This window comes from Aquarana catesbeiana, linkage group LG11, assembly GCF_042186555.1.
Source record: "Aquarana catesbeiana isolate 2022-GZ linkage group LG11, ASM4218655v1, whole genome shotgun sequence".
NCBI lineage: Eukaryota > Metazoa > Chordata > Amphibia > Anura > Ranidae > Aquarana > Aquarana catesbeiana.
Window position 1 is genome coordinate 209,760,322 of NC_133334.1, and position 19,433 is coordinate 209,779,754.

Below are 19,433 nucleotides of genomic sequence, written 5' to 3' on the forward strand. Positions count from 1 at the left end.
CCAGGGACACCGTATAATGCTATTCAGAAAACTATGTGTGGTTTTTATTTTGAAATCTTAAACACATTGTAGCACTGTAAGGCTACATTTGCATGAGCATTTTACCCCAGTGTGAATGGCAGCAACAGGAATTTGCTGATTCCCACTGTTTTTGACACCTGTAAGCAGCTAGCTGCGGCAGCCAAACCTGTACATTTTAATGACAAGTTGCAGGCAGCACCCAGCTATTCATGGCTGTTCACACATCCAGTGATTACATGGCACAATAGCTGCGGGCACCGGCAACCTGTCACTAAGTGTCCCGGCTCAGCAGCTGCAGCTAGCTGCTTACAGGTATCAAAAACAGCATCAGGAATAAGCAGCCATTTTGCACTGGGACAAAATACCCATGCAAATGTTGCCTTAAGATTAGCTTATCTTGAACCTCTGAGCAATTTTATAAAAGCAATTTCCTTAGAAGTGCAAAGTGTGTTGTTAAAGAATACCAATCTTGATACTTTATATATAGTATTTACTATGCTAAATTGTCCAGCCTTTCAGTTAAATAGTTTAGTACCAGCATATTTCCATGATTTCAGTGATGAGTTATGAAACCATTAATTTACTGTAAAAAGGTTTTATTCATATAAAAATAAGTTGCTAAATTGCATTTACTTCCAGTTTTGACCATGTAACAGTAACTATTATTGAAAATTTACAAGACAAATATAAGCAATTTCAGAAATATTAGATATCTCATCTCCAAGCCAACTGCCATCCCATTTCAAAGCACAGATTTATATTTAGAACTAAACAGCAAAATGTGCTAAAAACTGATCCTATATATGGATCAAACAGGTCTTCTGAAAAAAAAAAAAAAAAAAAAAGTGTAAGATCTTTTGAACCCGAGATATAAAAGATGCCATGAAATTACCTCAATATGACACTACGTATGCTAGGTTTGTTTCAAAAGGTTTGGTTCCTGCCTGTGTCCATATGTTTAAAAATAAATAAATACTACTTAAATAAATAAAATAGCATTTTGTGCCATATTGCCAACTTCAAACTACAATCTCCACATTTTATTTCATGCTGTGAACTCACTGGGGTTGATTTACTAACACTGGAGAGTGCAAAATATGGTGTAGCTCTGTATGGTAGCCAATCAGCGTCTAACTTCAGCTTGTTCAATTAAGCTTTTTCAATAAAACCTGGAAGCCAATTGGTTTCATTGCAGAGTTGCACCAGATTTTGCACCCTTAGTAAATCAACCCTACTGTTTACCTGCAGCTACATAATGGATGTAACAGAATATTTTTAATGTCAATATGAACAAAAAAATATTCAATGCCGTATGTGTATTTAAAAACACGCAGGAAGAAGAAATTAATACTGTTATTACAGACAAGAATATGCCCACAACTTCAATGCATGTGCATATTCTATGCATGTTTTTGCTTTGCTGCAACATGCATCATTTCGGCAGACCTATTTGAATGTTGACTTATGCAGAATTAAAAAAAAAAAAAAAAAAAAAAAAGCTGCAGCTTCTTTGTCCTTTCATAGCTTGAGGGGGGGGGGGGGGCATATTGTGGCTGAGTTGTATTGCATACATAGCAGCAGAGAAAAGTGGGGTCATTGACCCAACTGTACCTTTGACAGAGGTGTCTAAATTAAAAGAGTTACAGAAAATTAACTCAAGGCAAACAGATAAAAGGACAAGTAAACAAAAACAGGAGTAGCAGCCCTAATGAGGTCATTACTCCCCTTCAGTCAGCATATTCCTTAGGGTACTAACCCTCTCTCCTAGTTAGTCTGCTGTATAGGAGATTACACTGAGCTAATAATGTAGATTCAGGTATTTACATTAGCTGTTTAGAAATACATTTTTGGATTTTGATTAATGAATAAACTGCATAAAATACCGTTTTGTTAGAACTGCATGGAGAACAGCTTTAAAGATAGGCATTTGCCCACAGTAAAGAATTTTGTTTTCCAGTGGTAAAATGCAGCGCAACTAAAAAACGACTAAAAAATAAAAATAAATAATGAATGAATCACTTTTCCTGTATTAACAAAAGATTATAACTGGCCAAAATAGGCAGAACTTTTATTATTAAAGGATCTGTGGTTAACATTCTTTTTTATATATAGCCATTTTATATTCTACTCTAATGATTGACGATTTATTTTAAATCTTTAATACTAGAGAACGATAACAATAAGGAGCACATGCCTGGCAGGCCATTAGAAGATTCCACTGGATTAGCCAAGGTGTAAGACCACCGCAGGCCAAACTGTATTCTGTTTTGTCTAGAAAGCCTATCATTAGAAAACCATGAAGACTACCATTACTATCCTTTTTACAAACTTTCTAGTTACTAGACTTCTGAATCTGCAGGCATGCATACCCTTCTCTGATTCAGCTATTCAGAAATAACTGAAGCCAGCGGGTCTCTTATGATGTGCTACCTTTAATGTTAAAAGATTTCTATGAAGGTTAGCTTGTACTTTTCAACTGAATTCTTACAGCCTCTAGCACTCTCGTAGAGTACAGTATGGGTCTGCAGAAATTGACCTGTACAAATCTAACTTACACTACCAGATTACTGAAAGTGACTAGAAATATCATTACCTATGCAAACCAAATGTTTACAGTGTGGGCTGATCCAACATCTTACTAGATAGACCTAGGAGAATGGAATGTGAATATGCCATTAGAATAGACCAAATACCGAAATGCACTGTAGCAAAAAATAAATAAAAATCTTCCCTATGAATATTATACAAATAAAAAAAAAGTAACAAAACAATTCCTCTCTACATATACCTGTATATCCAATGCATCTGTGTATATTGTTCAGCCAAAAAAAAGTGTTATATCTGATGGCCGCACATGTATCATTCAATATAAAATTGCGAACAATAAAACCTCCATTTGTTTAAGTTAGCGAGCTTTTAAATGAACTCGACTGCAGAACTGGGTTATATTGTTCAATATGTTGTGATTATTCATACTTTGATCAATCACAAATCGTTACGTGTATGGCCACATTATCAGTTCCCTTTAAAATCATAAAAAAGATTTTTGGAAAAAGTCAGTCAGGAGCAACTAGTTTTGTCACAACAAAAACATTGTTAAGAAGCCAAAATAAAATAAATATGGTTTTATGGGAATACGCTTTGCCTGAAGAAAATCAACACGACAGGGAATTTCAGTCAATATAGACATCTGTGTGGGAAACATTTGTTTAGATGCCTGGAAGGAAGTGTGCCCACCCTCCAAGCTCCCCATGTTAAAAAAAAGATAGGATTAGAGTGCCTGACTAATAAAAGAGAACAATTTTTGTTATCGTCAGGTCCCAATAGACCACACTTAAGTTTTAAGGTAAAATCTGGAACCAAAAAAAAATTCCAAAAGAACCAGAGAACAGGAGGGGGGGGGGGAGGGAGGGGATGTGTTTTATTTATCTCCTTTTAATTTGAATGCCTAGTCACATAACATTATGGTATTTATCTAAGTGCTAACATACAATAAAGGACAATTAGCATAGTTAAAGTGTATTTCCAACCATTTTTGTTTGTTTTGGAGAGTGTGGGAAATAGTTATAGGCTGTCAAATGTACTTTTATTTTTTTCTGTGTATTGTCTTCATTGCATATATTTTATCTCACTCCCTGTGCTAGCGAGGGGGAAACTTATAAATGGTGACACCCATTGCAATCAAGATACTAAACATTTCCCACATAACTAAAAGAATGTGATCTGTTTAAAAAAACTAAAAGAAGGTGGATTAGATTGCTGTATATACCCCTATTAAAAAAGGGATTTCCTCTTGCTTCCTTTTCTAGTGAGGACACAGACAGCAATATATTCTGGCTTTTCTATCCAAAATTGGCTAATTTTACTTTATTATCAACCATCTACATAGTGTTCCAGCCTAGGCCTGCCTCTCTGGGATAGTCTTGATTTAGAGTGGGAGTGGGGGGGGGTGTGTTTATACCGAACAAAGCTAAAATACAGCCACTTACAACTCACTATATTTTCTGCCATTTTTGCACGTAAAAGCAAATCTATTGTACTGTATGGGCAATATCACGTGTAAACATATGTGCCAATATGGTATGCCATATTTGATAAATGTAGTTCCTATATACATAGGTCCTATTTGTAAAAGGATCCTTAGTTGAAATACTTAAGTCCTAAATATGATACAGGCCGTTCTATGCTATACAGTACATGTATAAAAACAATGCATTTTTTACAGTTAAATTACAAGCATATAAAAAGCAAAAATAAAAAATGCAGCTTAACCAAATAAAATATGTGAATATCATCAATAGTTGTTTCAGCTGGTGGCTCTTGACTGTATGAAGTAGAAGAGGCGGAATAGAAACCAAGCAGAATACTCTGGATAATAGGAGTGCAGACTGGTAAGCACAGGCCACAGCATCAGATCATCACCCTTTTATAAAAGTTCTTTGAAGCCAAAGGATAAACCTGCTCCAAGTGAAAGTCCCAAAGCAAGGAAGAATGTCATGAGAGCACCCGTGGTCTCGCTTTCATGTGGCAATACTTTCCTGGAACAGAAAAAAAAAAAAAAGTTACAGGTTAGGTCAATTTAATTAGGAAAACTGAGCTACATCTATATAGTTTAACAGGGTTAGAGAGAAATTCAGCAATAGAATATTAAAAAGACTAAAAAAAAAAAAAAAAAAACACAGCTAATGCTTTAACGTCTCTAATAGGCCTCATTCAAGTAAAGCATATGCCCATGCAAGGCAGGGCTTACCTGCACAGGATTGCACAGGTGTTCCATGCAGGCAGCTCCTACAATGTCAATTGGGACAGCAGCTGCTCTCAATTTGTGGGTGTCCCAGAACACACACTGTGGCTGGGTTCACACTGGTACGACAAACGCTCCAACTTTGGGAGCTCATGTCGCATTACGTGTGCAAGTCAATGTTTCCCTATGAGAGCCGTCTTAACTGGTCTGACACAAGTCGGTCCGACTTTGAAAAAGCTCCCTGCACTACTTTGGTCCGACTTTGATCCTACTTCAGCCCATTGAATATCACTGAAGTCGGAACGCCGTCTTAACTGATCTGACTTTGGCATGTGACTTGTGCTCTGGAGATCTTGAAGGGGAACCCCACGCCAAACACAAACACACGACATGGGGTTCCCCCTCCAAGAGCATACCAGACCCTTTGGCCTGGCATAGATTTAAAGGGGAACCCCCATGCCGAAAAAACGGCGTGGGGTCCCCCCAAAATCCATGTTAGACCCTTATCCGAGCACTTTTCTGAGCATGCAGCCCAGCAGGTCAGGAAAAGTGGTGGGGACAAGCGAGCATCCCCCCTCCTGAACTATACCAGGTTACATGCCCTCAACATGGGTGGGGGGTTGTGTTTTGGGGAGCCTTTTCCCCATGTTTATGAGGACAAAGGCCTCTTTCCGACAACTCTGGCCGTTGGTTGTCGGGGTCTGCAGTGGGTTGGGGGGGGGTTGCTTATTGGAATCTGGAAGCCCCTTTAACCACTTAAGCCCCGGACCATTTGGCTGCCCAAAGACCAGAGCACTTTTTGCGATTCAGCACTGCGACGCTTTAACTGACAATTGCGTGGTTGTGCGACGTGTTTTCCAAACAAATTTGAAGTCCTTTTTTTCCTCATAGAGCTTTTTGGTGGTATTTGATCGCCTCTGTGTTTTTTATTTTTTGCGCTGTGTGACGGGGCTGTGTGTGACACGACACTGATCACCGCTCCCGATTACAGGGAGCGGTGATCAGTGTCACTAGGCAGAACGAGAAAATGCTTGTTTACATCAGAATTTCCCGGTTCTTCCTCTCCATGAGACGATTGCGTGACCCACGATCACACTCACGGAGCTCGTGGCAGGTGCACGCGCACGCAAACCGCCTCTTATGCCTGTACGTGCCCTTCTGCCGATGTATATTGGCGTGAGCCGGTCAGCAAGCGGTTAACAAGGGGGCGGGGCCACCAGATCCCAGCCCGCCACCCTATGTGAATAAGTGTGGGGTACCCATTCACCAAAAAAAAAGTCAAAAATAAAAAACAAACACAGTACACAGGTTTTTAGCCCTCTCCGGTTCTTCTCCCTCTGTCCGCTATCTTCTGCCTCTGCCGGGTCTCCTCTCTGCGCTGTCTTCTCCCTTTGTTATTCCTCCGATGTTGACTCGACGCTCGCTCCAGCTCTAATACTGGGTCTGCGGTATGCCACTACTTATACTGGCATGGGGCGGGGCCTTCTGGTGACATCACATGGATGCCCCACCCTCTTGTGATGTCACCGGCCAGGGCATGATGAGGCGGTGATGTCACAAGGGAGCGGGCCTCCAGATGACATCACCCTATGACCCTGCCCCGTGCCAATATAAGTAGTGGCACGCCGCAGACCCAGCATTAGAGCGGGAGAGCGTCATGTCAACATCGGAGGTAGAACAGAGGGAGAGGAGACCTGGAAGAGGCAGAAGATAGCAGACTGAAGAACCGAAGAGGGCTAGAAAACATCAGCAGAGAACGGAGGAGAACCAGCAGAGAACGGAGGAGAACCGGCAGAAGAACCGGAGAGGGGAGAAGAACCAGCAGAGAGAGAGAGAAGACATCGCCGGAGCTGCCTTAATACTTTAAAAACCTGTGTGCCGTGTTTTATTTTTTTACACATTAACTTTTTGGTGAACGTGTAGGGCTACAATTTCCCCTATACTCATTCACATAGGGTGGGGGGGGGGGGGGGCGGAATCTGGGGGCCCCCTTGTTAAAGGCGCTTCTAGATTCCGATAAGCCCCCCTGCAGACCGACAACCAACGGCCAGAGTTGTCCGGAAAAGGCCCTTGTCCTCATCAACATGGTGGCAAGGCCTTCTATGGTTCAGGAGGGGGGGGGGGCTCGCTCGTCCCCATCCACTTTCCTGACCTGCTGGGCTGCATGCTCAGAAAAGGGTTTGGTATGGATTTTGGGGGGGGGGGGGGGGGTTTGCCCATGCTGTTTTTTTTTTTATGGCGTGGGTGTTCCCCTTAGAAATCAATATCAGACCGAAGTGCTTGATATGGTCTTGGAGGGGGAACCCCATGCCGTTTGTTTTTAAACTTGGCATGGAGTTTCCCCCTAAAGATTCATACCAGACACAAAGTGCCTGGCATTGTCAGGATCAAAGTCGGATCCCCGTTCATTGAAGTCGGATGATGTCGGACTTCAAGTCACAGGGCAAAGTCAGATCCAGTCGTACGACTATCGTTTCATACCAGTGTGAACACGGCCTGTGTGAGTTCAGGGCTGTGCACCCACACGGATGTCAAACTGGGAGCAGTAGCTGTGTCTGTTCAACTGCTGTATCCCAACTGACATCAATAAGACTCCCTCTACAGGGAAACGCGGACACCCCTATGCTGGTAAACACGACCCTGCATGGGTGTATGCTTTAGTACGTCCTGTGTGAGGGAGAAAAAAAAAAAAAAAAAACTATTATAGAAAACACTTTACTTACTTGGGAGCCAAGCACATGGGTAGGGATACAAAGTATCCATTGCTGATAGAAAAGAGGATCATGAAGATGATAAACCAAGCATCATTGTAGAAGAAGGTAGTAAGATACTGACGATCACCAATGTTACAGAACATGAAAAGAGGTACAAAGATAAAGCGGCTGGCAGCCAGCAGAGGTGTGTACATGCAGTCAGGACCAGGCTATGGACAAAACACAATGTCATCAACAAGATGCTGATGGTTACAGAGATAGTGAAAGCAACAGATTAATAGAAATTACTTATTAAACAAAGCAGTAAACATGGGACCCTGAACCTCCTGCTCTGTGATGGTAAGTCAGCAAGCCCGGATCACAGAGTGCCAACCCACCATCCCAGAGCATTAGTGTAGATCTGTGGATGGAACCAGCACTGGAGAAAGCAAGTGGCTGTAGAGGGAACAGGAGCCACATAAGCCAAAGCTCCCTTCTATAGTGCCAGCTCCTATGCCAGGCGGCGTGATACCAAATCCACCTATTACAGCAACATTTCCTAAAGCTAGAGATGCCTGCAGAAAGTGCAGGATAGAAAAGGCCAGTTTATGAATATCACAGTAGCAATAGGCATACAGTTGTGCTCATAAGTTTACATACCCTGGCAGAATTTATGATTCCTTGGCCATTTTTCAGAGAATATGAATGATAACACAAACTTTTTTCACACATGGTTAGTGTTTGGCTGAAGCCATTTATTATCAACTGTGTTTACTCTTTAAATCATAATCACAACAGAAACTACTCAAATGACCCTGATCAAAAGTTTACATACCCCAGTTCTTAATACCATGTATTACCCCCTTTAACATCAATGACAGCTTGAAGTCTTTTTGTGGATAAGGCTCTTTATCTTCTCAGATGGTAAAGCTGCCCATTTCTCTTGGCAAAAAGCCTCCAGGTCCTGTAAATTCTTAGGCTGTCTTCCATGAACTGCACGTTTGAGATCTCCCCAGAGTGGCTCAATGATATTGAGGTCAGGAGACAGATGGCCACTCCAGAACCTTCACTTTATTCTGCTGTAGCCAATGACAGGTCAACTTGGCCTTGTGTTTTGGATCATTGTCATGTTGGAATGACAAGTATATCCCATGTGCAGCTTCCTGGATGATGAATGCAAATGTTCCTTCAGTATTTTTTGATAACATACTGCATTCATCTTGCCATCAATTTTGACCAAATTTCCTGTACCTTTTTAGCTCACACATCCACAAAACATCAGCGATCCACCTCCGTGTTTCACAGTAGGAATGGTGTACCTTTCGTCATAGGCCTTGTTGACTCCTCTCCAAATGTAGCATTCATGGTTGCAACTAAAAAGCTCAATTTTGGTCTCATCGCTCCAAATGACTTTGTGCCAGAAGGTTTGAGGCATGTCTCTGTGCTGTTTGGCATATTATAAGCGGGATACTTTGTGGCATTTGCATAGTAATGGCTTTCTTCTGAGGACTCGACCATGCAGCCCATCTTTCTTCAAGTGCCTCCTTGTTGTGCATCTTGAAACAGCCACACCACATGTTTTCAGAGAGTTCTGTATTTCACCTGAAGTTATTTGTGGGTTTTTCTTTGCATTCCAAACTATTTTTCTGGCAGTTGTGGCTGAAATTTTAGTTGGTCTACCTGATCGGGGTTTGGTTTCAAAAGAACCCCTCATTTTCCACTTCTTGATTAGAGTTTGAACACTGCTGATTGGTATTCTCAGTTCCTTGGATCTCTTTTTATATCCCTTTCCTGTTTTACACAGTTCAACTACCTTTTCCTGCAGATCCTTTGACAATCTTTCCCCATGACTCAGAATCCAGAAACGTCAGTGCAGCACTGGATGAAAGATGCAAGGTTCTGTCAGGAGTCCAGAACTCATTGACCTTTTACACACACGCTAATTACAAGCAAACAGATCACAGGTGAGGATGGTTACCTTTAATAGCCATTCTAACCCCTTTGTGTCAACTTGTGCGCATGTTATCAGGCCAAAATCAGCAGGGTATATAAACTTTTGATCAGGGTCATTTGGGTAGTTTGTTGTCATTATGATTTAAAAAGAGTAAACAGTTGATTGATAATAAATGGCTTCAGCCAAACACTAACCATGAGTGAAAGAAAAGTTTGTGTTATCATTCATATTCTCTAAAAAAATGGCCAAGAAATCATAAATTCTGCCAGGGTATGTAAACTTATGAGCGCAACTGTATTCATCATCATATTTTTGGCAATGGGCATATATGAGCAATGGACAATGTTGCAATGGTTATTAAGGTGGCTTTCACACCGATTTGCAGGCGCACCTGTGACTTTCCTGTGGGTTACCTGCACTGGGCCATAGACAAATTAGATTCTGAAAGCACACCGAATCTGCAGGAAGAAGGATATAATAGAAAGCCTATGGCAAAGCGTAGCTAACCTGCAGGTGCATTGTGCCGCACCCAGGTAAACTGCAGCACAATAGTGTGAAAGCAGCCATAGGCCCCTTTCACACGATTAGTCTGATCAGTCCAATTGGACCCTCCCTTCACCTTTATGGAGCAGCAAATGTAATTTGAATTGTATCCGTTTACACCCACCTACCAACAATATAATTCTCTCTCACCCCCCCCCAAAAAAAAAAAAAAAAAAAAAAAAAAGGAAGGGTATCCATTCCCCTCCGTCTGGGCAGATCGGATCGGAGGGCCCATAGAGCAGAGCGGGCTGTGTTTGTCTACTCTGCATATGCAGAGCAGATCGGTCATCCGCCTGCTCCGTGGAGCGAGCAGATTCTGCCCTGTGTGAAAGGGGGCTCAGGACAGCAACGGCCTGTTTAAATTTGAGGGGGGCAGTAAAACCCATAGTTGAGACGTGTTTTCATCACCCCAACCACTGGTGTAGTGTCAGGGGCCCATGCGGCTTCCCTGTAGCATTCTGTTTTATACTTGGACAGGGAGGGAAGCATATACAGGAACCAATCCTCTCCATTTTCCTCCTGCAACTGCTGAAAGCTGGCTTCTCCTCCTCTCCCTCTCACCAGCATTCAATGGCTGCAGGAGGAAAATCTTCATTACGCAATTCACAAACAATGAAAAATTTTGAACCATTTAAATTTCACTATGTTCCACGTCTGTTTATCAAATCACTTAAATGGCCCTCGCTCTTCAAAAGGTTGAGCACCCCTGCCCTACAATAACAGTTCATTTGATGAAATTCTCTGAAAGCCCAAGATTTGGTTGACATGATCAGCCTCATACAATAAAGTTATTGTTCAGTGCTGGTTCTTGCACGTGGCAACCATTCATCATTCATGCTACTTGAGTCAGATCACTACAAGGTGGATTCTGATTCCTAAGGATTACTATATTTTAAAGAGGCAGTCGCCTTGTCTAGTTAAAGTCAGATCCATAAAGAATTACACCCAACTAGTTGCTATGGATTTCTCCCACCTTCTTTTAATTATTAACCACTTGCCGACCAGCCGCCGCAGTTTCACTGCGGCAGGTTGGCTTGGCAAATCAACGTTACCTTACGTCGCTTCCCATTGTGGCCGCTAGGGGGCACGCTCGCCACCGCCGATGCGAGTGCCCGGCGGGCGTAATGACTGCCAGGTACTCGTGATCGGTAGTGACAGAGTGAGAACCAGGATCTGAGGGTGTAAACACACAAATCCTGGTTCTTTCAGGGGAGAAGAGGCTGATGTGTGTTCATACAAAGTATGAACAGCTGTCAACTCCCCTCCCCCCCCTTCAGTTAGAACAGTTAACCCCTTCCCTGCCAGTGACATTTATACAGTAATCAGTGCATTTTTATAGCACTGATCGCTGTGTAATTGTCAATGGCCCCAAAAATGTGTCAAGTGTCCAATTTGTCCGCCGCAATATCGCAGTACCGAGGAGCAAAAAAAAAAAGAAAAAAAAAAAAAAAAAATCAAAAATCGCAGATATTGCTAGTTACTATACGTTTATTGTGATTTCTTAAGCTAAGAATACATGTCAGCCTAAACTGAGGAAAAAATAAATTGTTTTTTTAAAAAAAATGTGGGATATTTATTATAGCAAAAAGTAAAAGAGTGTTTTTTTCAAAATTGTCGCCATTTTGTTTATAGCGCAAAAAATAAAAACCGCAGAGGTGATCAAATACCACCAAATGAAAGCTCTATTTGTGTTAAATAAAGGACGTCAATTTTGTTTGGGTACAACGTCGCACATCCGCGTAATGGTCAGTTAAAGCGACGCAGTGCCGTATTGCAAAAAATGGCCTGGTCGTTAAGCAGCCAAATCTTCCGAGGCTGAAGTGAAGTATGCAAATGCATACAACGTAGGTGGTAAGAACTTACCCACAGAGTTTTAGAAGTAAGGCTACGCCCAATCCAGTCCATCACATTAAAAATCAAGAAGCAGCAAACAGGATTAAAAAATTTGTCTAAAAGAGGAAAACATGAACAAAAGCACAGATATTACAAAGTTGTACTACAATAGTAAAATCAATTCTGTTCTTATACTTTTTCTCTAACAAGTAGAAACTCACTCCAGCTAGCATTATCTTGTATATGCGTGCCAACTTTTGCAGTGATTGCTGGAAACACTGATAACGTTACTCCAAACGTAATTACTATTGTCACAGCCATCACCCAGATCTATAGAAGGAAGGGAAAAAAGAAAAAAAAGACCAAACTATTACAGATTTACCAGAAAAGTACATTTTCACCTATGATTCAGCTGAATTTAAGCCCTTCACCCGAGCGTACACAGATAAGCGGCCTTGGCTTTCGGGGGTTATACTGGGATGATGCCCGCAGCTGCAGGCATCATCCTAGTACTGTTTTTTAGAGCGGGCGGTCAGCTTTCCAGGGATAACAACCGATGTGGCTAAAAGCCGCTCGGTTGTTATCCCGGGGGAGCGGGAGGGGACACCCCCCCCCCTCCTGCCGCTCTTACCGGGCCTCCTGTCCCACCAGGAGATCTGATCCGCCACCTATGGCGGCTAGAGACAGACAGTCTTCTCTCTGTAAACACGGAAGTGACGTCACAACGTCACTTCCTGTTCACTCGGCTGCCAATGGCGCTGGTTTTTAAAAAATATAGTTTTCAGAATCGCCGTTTTCTGTGATCTGAATACTTTTAAGTGCAAAAGGAGGGATCTGGGGTCTAAAAGACCCCAAATCCCTCCATAAAGAGTACCTGTACACCACCTATTACTGTCACAAGGGATGTTTACATCCCTTGTGACAGCAATAAAAGTGATCGGCGGTCGGCTCTTTAGGGATTACAACCAATGCGGCTAAAAGCCTCTCGGCTGTTATCCTAAAGGAGTGGACGTCCCCCCCTCCCGCTGCTCTTCCCGGGCCTCCCGTCCCACCGGGAGATCCGATCCGGCACTTCCGCTGGCTAGAGTGAAACTTGAACAAAGCCGGAAACAGCTTTGTTCCAGTCTCCTATGTATAAACACGGAAGCAACGTCACTTCTGGTTTACTCAGCTGCCAGTGGCGCCAATTAAAAAAAAAAAATACAGTATTCAGAATCGCTGTTTTTGGCGATCTGAATACTTTGAAGTGCAAAGGAGAGATTTGGGGTCTTTTAGACCCCCGATCCCTCCATAAAGAGTACCTGTCACCACCTATTACTGTCACAAGGGATGTTTACATTCCTTGTGACAGCAATAAAAGTGATCAGTAATGTAAAAAAAAAAAAAAAAAAAAAAAAAAATTTTTTTTTAAAGCGCACCCAGCCCCGCGAGCTTGCGCAGCAAAGAGAACGCATACGGAAGTCGCGCCCAAATACGTAAACGGTGTTCAAATCACACATGTGAGGTATTGCCACAATCGCCATAGCGAGAGCAATAATTCTAGTACTAGACCTCCTCGAACTCTAACCTGGTAACAGTTTTTTTTTTAAATGTCGCCTATGGAGATTTTTAGGTACCGTAGTTTGTCGCCATTCCACGAGTGTGCGCAATTTTTAAGCGCGACATGTTTGGTATTCATTTACTCGGCGTAACATCATCTTTCACATTATACAAAAAAAGAAATGGGCTAACTTTGCGCTTTCGTTTTTTTTAAATTCATGAAAGTGTCTTTCCCCAAAAAGTTGCGTTTAAAAGACCACTGCACAAATACCGTGTGACATAAAATATTGCAACAATCGCCATTTTATTCTCTAGATTCTCTTCTAAAAAAAAATATACATACTGTTTGGGGGTTCTAAGTAATTTTAACTTGTAAACACCAAATGTCAGAAACAGGCTTAGTCATGAAATGGTTAAATATCCACAAATTCACCTCCCAAGTGTCTGAAATCTCCTTTTGTGGCCAATTTGTTGACATTAAGAAGTCACATTTTGTGTGGCAGATACCTGCCTTACGACCACCTAAAGATTAAAAAGGAGAAGTATAGCCAAAGCTTGTTTGGCTGTATTTCTATGGATCACATGCGTGTAATTCATTCTGCACTCCTGCGAACAGTTTTCAGCAGAGAGACTGAAGTCCGCTCTCTGCTGACATCACCAATGTCCATCCAGGCACCACGTCATCCCGACCATGTAGTCTGGATAGGCCAGGGGCCTGGGCTGACACCCGGCTCAGCCTCAGCGAGCCACTGAGAGACTAAACCAGCCGCTCCGCCCCCTCCACAGCTCAGCGATCCAGTGAGAGAGGAGGCAGAAGAGCAGAGAGCTGTGTCCGACAGTCTGCAGCTCTCTGCTCATGGAGCTCTGAAAACCGAGCGAACGGCGATGTTCCATCTCTCGGTTTTAAGTGTAGAGGCGCCGGGGACATCGGACCAATGCTGCATCCACGAGGCAAGTATAAATATGGAAAAATAAAATTTTTAAAAATCTTTTACTTCCCCTTTAAAGTGGTTTTAAAAGGCAAGGGTTTTATCCTGATGTATTCCATGCATTAGGATAAAAATGCCTTCTGTGTGCAGCAGTTCCCCCCTAATACTTACCTAAGCCCCATCTCTATCCAGGGATGTCCACGAGTACCTCACCATCTGGGACTCTGATTGGCTCCTGCTGCTGTAAAAGTCAGTCAGTCAGGAGAGAGGGGGCGGGGCCGAGCCAAAGCTCCATGTCTGAATGGACACACGGAGCTGCAGCTTAGCTCGGGTGCTCCCATAGCAAGCTGCTTGCTGTGGGGGCACTCAAAAGGAGGGTTTTGTACATTACAGCACAAAAAAGTATCATTGTGCCAAGAATATAAAAATTAAAGGGGACCTGTACTGTGGAAGCTGTCCTAAAAAACAAAACAAAAAAAAAATTAAAAAATAAAAAACCCCCACCAACAAGTTACTGATTTACCATGCCTTGTTCCTCATGGTGTCTCTGGTGAGGCAGCCATCTTGGTAGATAAGCAAGGCTTTGCATCCTCATGTTGCCGCTGGTGCAGAGGAGCAGATGGCAGACAAGAGTGCAGAGGAAGAATGAATGCTGGCAGACGTGCAAGGGGTCCCAGGAGCAGGATACAGATGGGGAACATAATCACAGAAGCAGGCTCAGGATCACAGGCACAAGGTACAGACTAAAGTTCACTGGCAAACAAGCCTAGATGCAAGCTGGGGTTGACTTGGAACACAAGGCTGGAATCACTGGCAACACTGGGGAATGAAGGGGATCACTGGAGGAACACAGGAGCTGGGCACACAGGGTACACTAGAGGTCACGGAGACACAGCACAGTGAGGCAATAAACCTTTCGCTGCCCTCCCCGGTAATGTGTGCTCCCGCTCACCCATCTGTGGGCCAGGCATAGCGGGCGCTGAGCTGATACAGCCGCTCTCCTCCCCTTCTTGTTGCTGGGGAGGAAAGCATTGTGTTTGATGCCACTTGCTGGTCCACCTGACAGTTTTCCCGGCCAGTATGGCTGGGAAATAATGTAATGCATTACATTCGGTGGAGCACAAGGGAGATATCCAGGGTCTTTTAGACCGCATAGGTCTCATTAAAGAGAATCAGTTGCCAAAAAATTATCTTATAGTAAAAGTAGTTATTTAAAAAAAAAAAAAAAAGTATAACCCCCCCCATATATACGCATGCGTCAGGGTGGATTGCGATACACGTTACATATTGCCACATACGCTGGAGTGAGAGCAATATTTCTAGCACCTCCTCCAGAACAATGGATGAATGCCTATAGGGGGCTTTTAAAGCAATGCACATATTTAGGGTACTGAAGTTTGTCGCCATTTCTTGGGCACATACAGATTTTAGGTTTGGCATGTTGGGTATCCATTTACTTTTTGAAACCTCATCTTTTATATTTTACCAAAAAAATTAGGTAAATTTATTGTGTATGTGTGCCCTAAAATTAACTTTAGTGAATTTTTTGCTCAAATTTTACTGAAACCTTTGCGGTAATATTGTGCAACATAACAAAATTGGAGCTACTACCATTTTATTCTCTAGGGTCTCTGCTTTCAGGAAATATATGCTTTAGGGGTTTTATGCAATATTCAAACCTAAAATTATTTTTTAAACATATTTGCAAAAAAAGGCTATAGCAGCAAAGGGGGTTAAGGAAATATTGGCAAAAGCGCTAGGGAACACAGGGTCACAGGTTCTTAACATGTGGACACACTGTTCGAACACTGAGAAACTGACATGCTAGCCCTTTAAGACAGTGCTTTGGCATGACTGCAGTGCCAGAGGAATCAGGAAGCCACCAGTTGCACACAGAGGGAAAGACTTGACGCTGGAGCTTGGAACAGGTGAATGCGACAGTGTCTTAGATTATCACATAACACGTACCTAGGCACAGTCACATGTCTAAAAGTGCATTGCTGTTCCAGGTAAAAAAAAAAAAAAAAAAAAAAGGGAGATCTTTTTATATATATATATATATATATATATATATATATATATATATATATATATATATATATATATATATATATATATATATATATACACACTGATACATCTATCTTATCAGAATTCTTCTCTGGCAACAGAAGTTTGAGAGGTCAGAAACATTCCTCCCATCTCTGCTTACACTGTCAAGTCTGTCAATGTACCCACATTACAGCAGGGAGGGCTTTAATTTCACACCCAAATTTGGGGTCTCCCAGAATACACAAGAGAAATGTAAAATTACTAACATTTTGTGGTCCCTGCGATCACCCAGTTATTATGCCTTTTTTGTATACCATCTTTTGTCATAAGAGCTTGATTTAAAATAACCTCTTGCGGACCGTCCACTATGTACTGTGGATGGGTGGCCCATGCAGACAAATCGACGTACACATCCGTTGCTTCCTGCTTTAGGATTCCCATGTGCCCCCCACTGTGATTGTACACAGTGGGAGTCTGTCAGCAAGTCCCAGCCAATGATTCATGGACGGGACAGGCTGATCAGCTGTGTACAACCACAGCCCAGAGCTCTGTGTTAACAATCAACACAGGACTCTGTACAGAGGGAATGATCGCTCCATTTCTTATCCCTGAAAAGCAGGGATAAGAAACATACACATTGTTTGGCACACATTTAACCCCTTGATTGCCCTAGATGTTAACCCCTTCCCAGCCAGCGTCATTAGTACAGTGACAGTGTATAATATGATCACTGTATTAGTGTCACTGGTGATACATTTTGGACAAAATTCATGAAGAAATTAGATTTTTTTTTTTTTATTGGATATGCTTTATAGCAGAAAGTAAAATGATTTTTTCCCCCTTCAAAATGTTTGGTCTTTTCGTTTAGATAGCAAAAAAAATTAAAAATCCAGTGGTGATCAATTACCACCAAAAGTACAGCATTGCATGACCGCACAAATACCAATTACAGTAGCACAGTGCTAAATAGCAAAAAATGGCTTGGTCAAGAATGGGATAAAACCTTCCGGAGCTGAAGTGGTTAAGTTGTGCAAATTAGTTATTTTATTGGCACACTAATAAACTTCTGGTGTATTCTCAGCTAATTAAGCGATGTGGAAACCATACTTACCTTTCTTAAAATAGTGCAGATAGACACAGTCCGTTTCTCTTCCTCTACACCACCAGCTTCTGTCTCCTTTAGCAGTAACACAGCTTTCTTCTGTCCTGCATCTCCATTTTCCTCTCCTAAAGGAGTAAATATACAGTGTGATGCAATGGTGATGCATTTAACAAAATGGTTTCTCTGTATAGCTTTAAAAAAAAAAAAAAAAAATGGACATCAAACCTGGATGTAACAATTCTGTTTTAGTCTCCATTTCATAACTCTTTGGACTGTTTGTGTTGGATTTAGAGAGATAATACTGTGCAAAATCCTATGGAAAAAAAAAAAAAAAAAATAAGATAAAGATGAAATACACGGAATCAAAAATTCCATGACAGAGCATCCAAATCCACAGATAGTAGCACTTACTAGACGAGGAAGCAGAAGGTAGCATATGATTGAAATGGAAGTTCCAACACAAGGGGTGATGAAATAACCCAGAGCAACAGTCTCAATATCAGCACCACCTAAAGGGTGTAGGAATAAGGCAGGGAAGGAAACAAGTTTAGAGCCTAAAGTGATATATAAAGACACATGTACATTGATAGTCACATATTAAGCAATCAGATCAAGAAATAAAAGGATATCTAAACAAAATTGCAGCTTACCAGTCCTTAGATGTGATGGCTACATTGTAGTTTTAAAGACTAAGAACATTTTCAGCAAGTACAGACCATACCTGCTAGTATTACCAGAAATGCAGTGTCCTTGGCGCTTCCTGTGAGCTGAACTGAAATCCCAATCAGTATTCTCTTCCTTCCAAGCTACCTTCTTTAAACTACTAATTCCCTTGTCCCCATGTAATGGAAATGAAGAGGAAGACATGTTTGTCACTAGACTGCCATCACAATTTGGACTACAACCATGGCTCCCTCTGCAGGTACTGTGGAGTGAATGAGTGAAGCCATGTGTTTTTCACAGGATTACTAGGTGAAAAACAGCCTGAAAAAAAATTCAGCTGCCACATCTAAGGTCTGGTAAGTTGCAATATATAACCTTTTTATTTATGTGTTTTGATAGGCTATAAGACTAGGTAATGAAATGTGGCTCTGAAAAAAAAAAATAAATCATTTGAGTTATACGAAAAGAATTAATTTGATTTGCAAGTGCTCTGTAAACCATTGCTATCCATTATTTTAATGCAATGCTAGAGTCCATACACAATGACACTTTAGTAAGTGGACTTGATTTACTAAAGGATAAGAATGTTCACTTCTGTTAAATTAGAGTGGAACTCTCTCAGCTCTGAGTCCAGTGCAGCACATCTTCTCAGTTGCATAATGGAGGTTGTCTTCTATCCTCCTACCTGTGGGTCCAGGCTGCCATGGACACATCACACAGCGTGGGCTCACAGTAATCCTGGAGGAGGGCTGGGGAGAAGTTAGAGTTCCACTTTAAGGGCTGGTTCCCACTGGTGCGATGTCCGACATTGCATCAAGATTCGCACCGCACATCACATATGATCTCTGTGTGATGCGATTACAGCCATATAGATTGTACAGCTGAATTCGCATTGTATTCGGACCAAATTCGCACAAGACCCTTTTTTTGGTACACAGCAGAATCGGATTGCATGGGTGCTTACACCTATGTGATCCGATTCCTGTCCGAATTTGCAGTTCACACTGCGATATGCAAACTGATTTGGGGGTGTCATTAACTTTTAATTGACACTCCCAGAAGTTCGCATAGGGCAGTGTGAACTGCCGCCACGAGACATGCGATGTGGGAACCCGCAGTGGATTCTCAGGATTCCAGCATTGCTGCAGTGTGAACCGAGCCTTCAGGATAAATTCACCTTTGGGAATGTCACCTGCTTTACCTGTTTTTAGGGTGTAAAAATTTAACCTGTTCCTGCAGCCTCTCCCCAAACCCCCTTGTAATTGTGATAGTGGCCAAGCTGAAGACTTGCAGTTCTCAATTAACAACCAGGGCGCTGATGAGCACGGTAGGTAGTTCATTGATGTTTCCTGTCATTTAG

General features: G+C 42.0%; 1 protein-coding gene across 5 annotated transcripts in view; it reads right to left on the reverse strand.

Moving 5' to 3' along the window:
• Positions 1-600: 600 nt before the first annotated feature.
• The window catches only part of SLC29A2 (solute carrier family 29 member 2), a 55,187-nt gene continuing 36,354 nt past the window's right edge, over positions 601-19,433 (reverse strand). For 4 of the 5 annotated variants that reach the window (XM_073605239.1, XM_073605240.1, XM_073605238.1 and 1 more), the window contains exons 7-13: positions 17,822-17,919; positions 17,636-17,723; positions 17,420-17,535; positions 12,010-12,118; positions 11,819-11,904; positions 7,489-7,688; positions 601-4,559 (exon numbers count right to left, since the gene is read on the reverse strand). In XM_073605239.1, coding sequence (XP_073461340.1) covers positions 4,448-4,559; positions 7,489-7,688; positions 11,819-11,904; positions 12,010-12,118; positions 17,420-17,535; positions 17,636-17,723; positions 17,822-17,919 — 809 coding nt within the window. In that variant the 3' untranslated portion in view covers positions 601-4,447. The remainder of the gene's footprint in view (positions 4,560-7,488; positions 7,689-11,818; positions 11,905-12,009; positions 12,119-17,419; positions 17,536-17,635; positions 17,724-17,821; positions 17,920-19,433) is intronic. The other variant, XM_073605241.1, reaches the window with a different exon arrangement.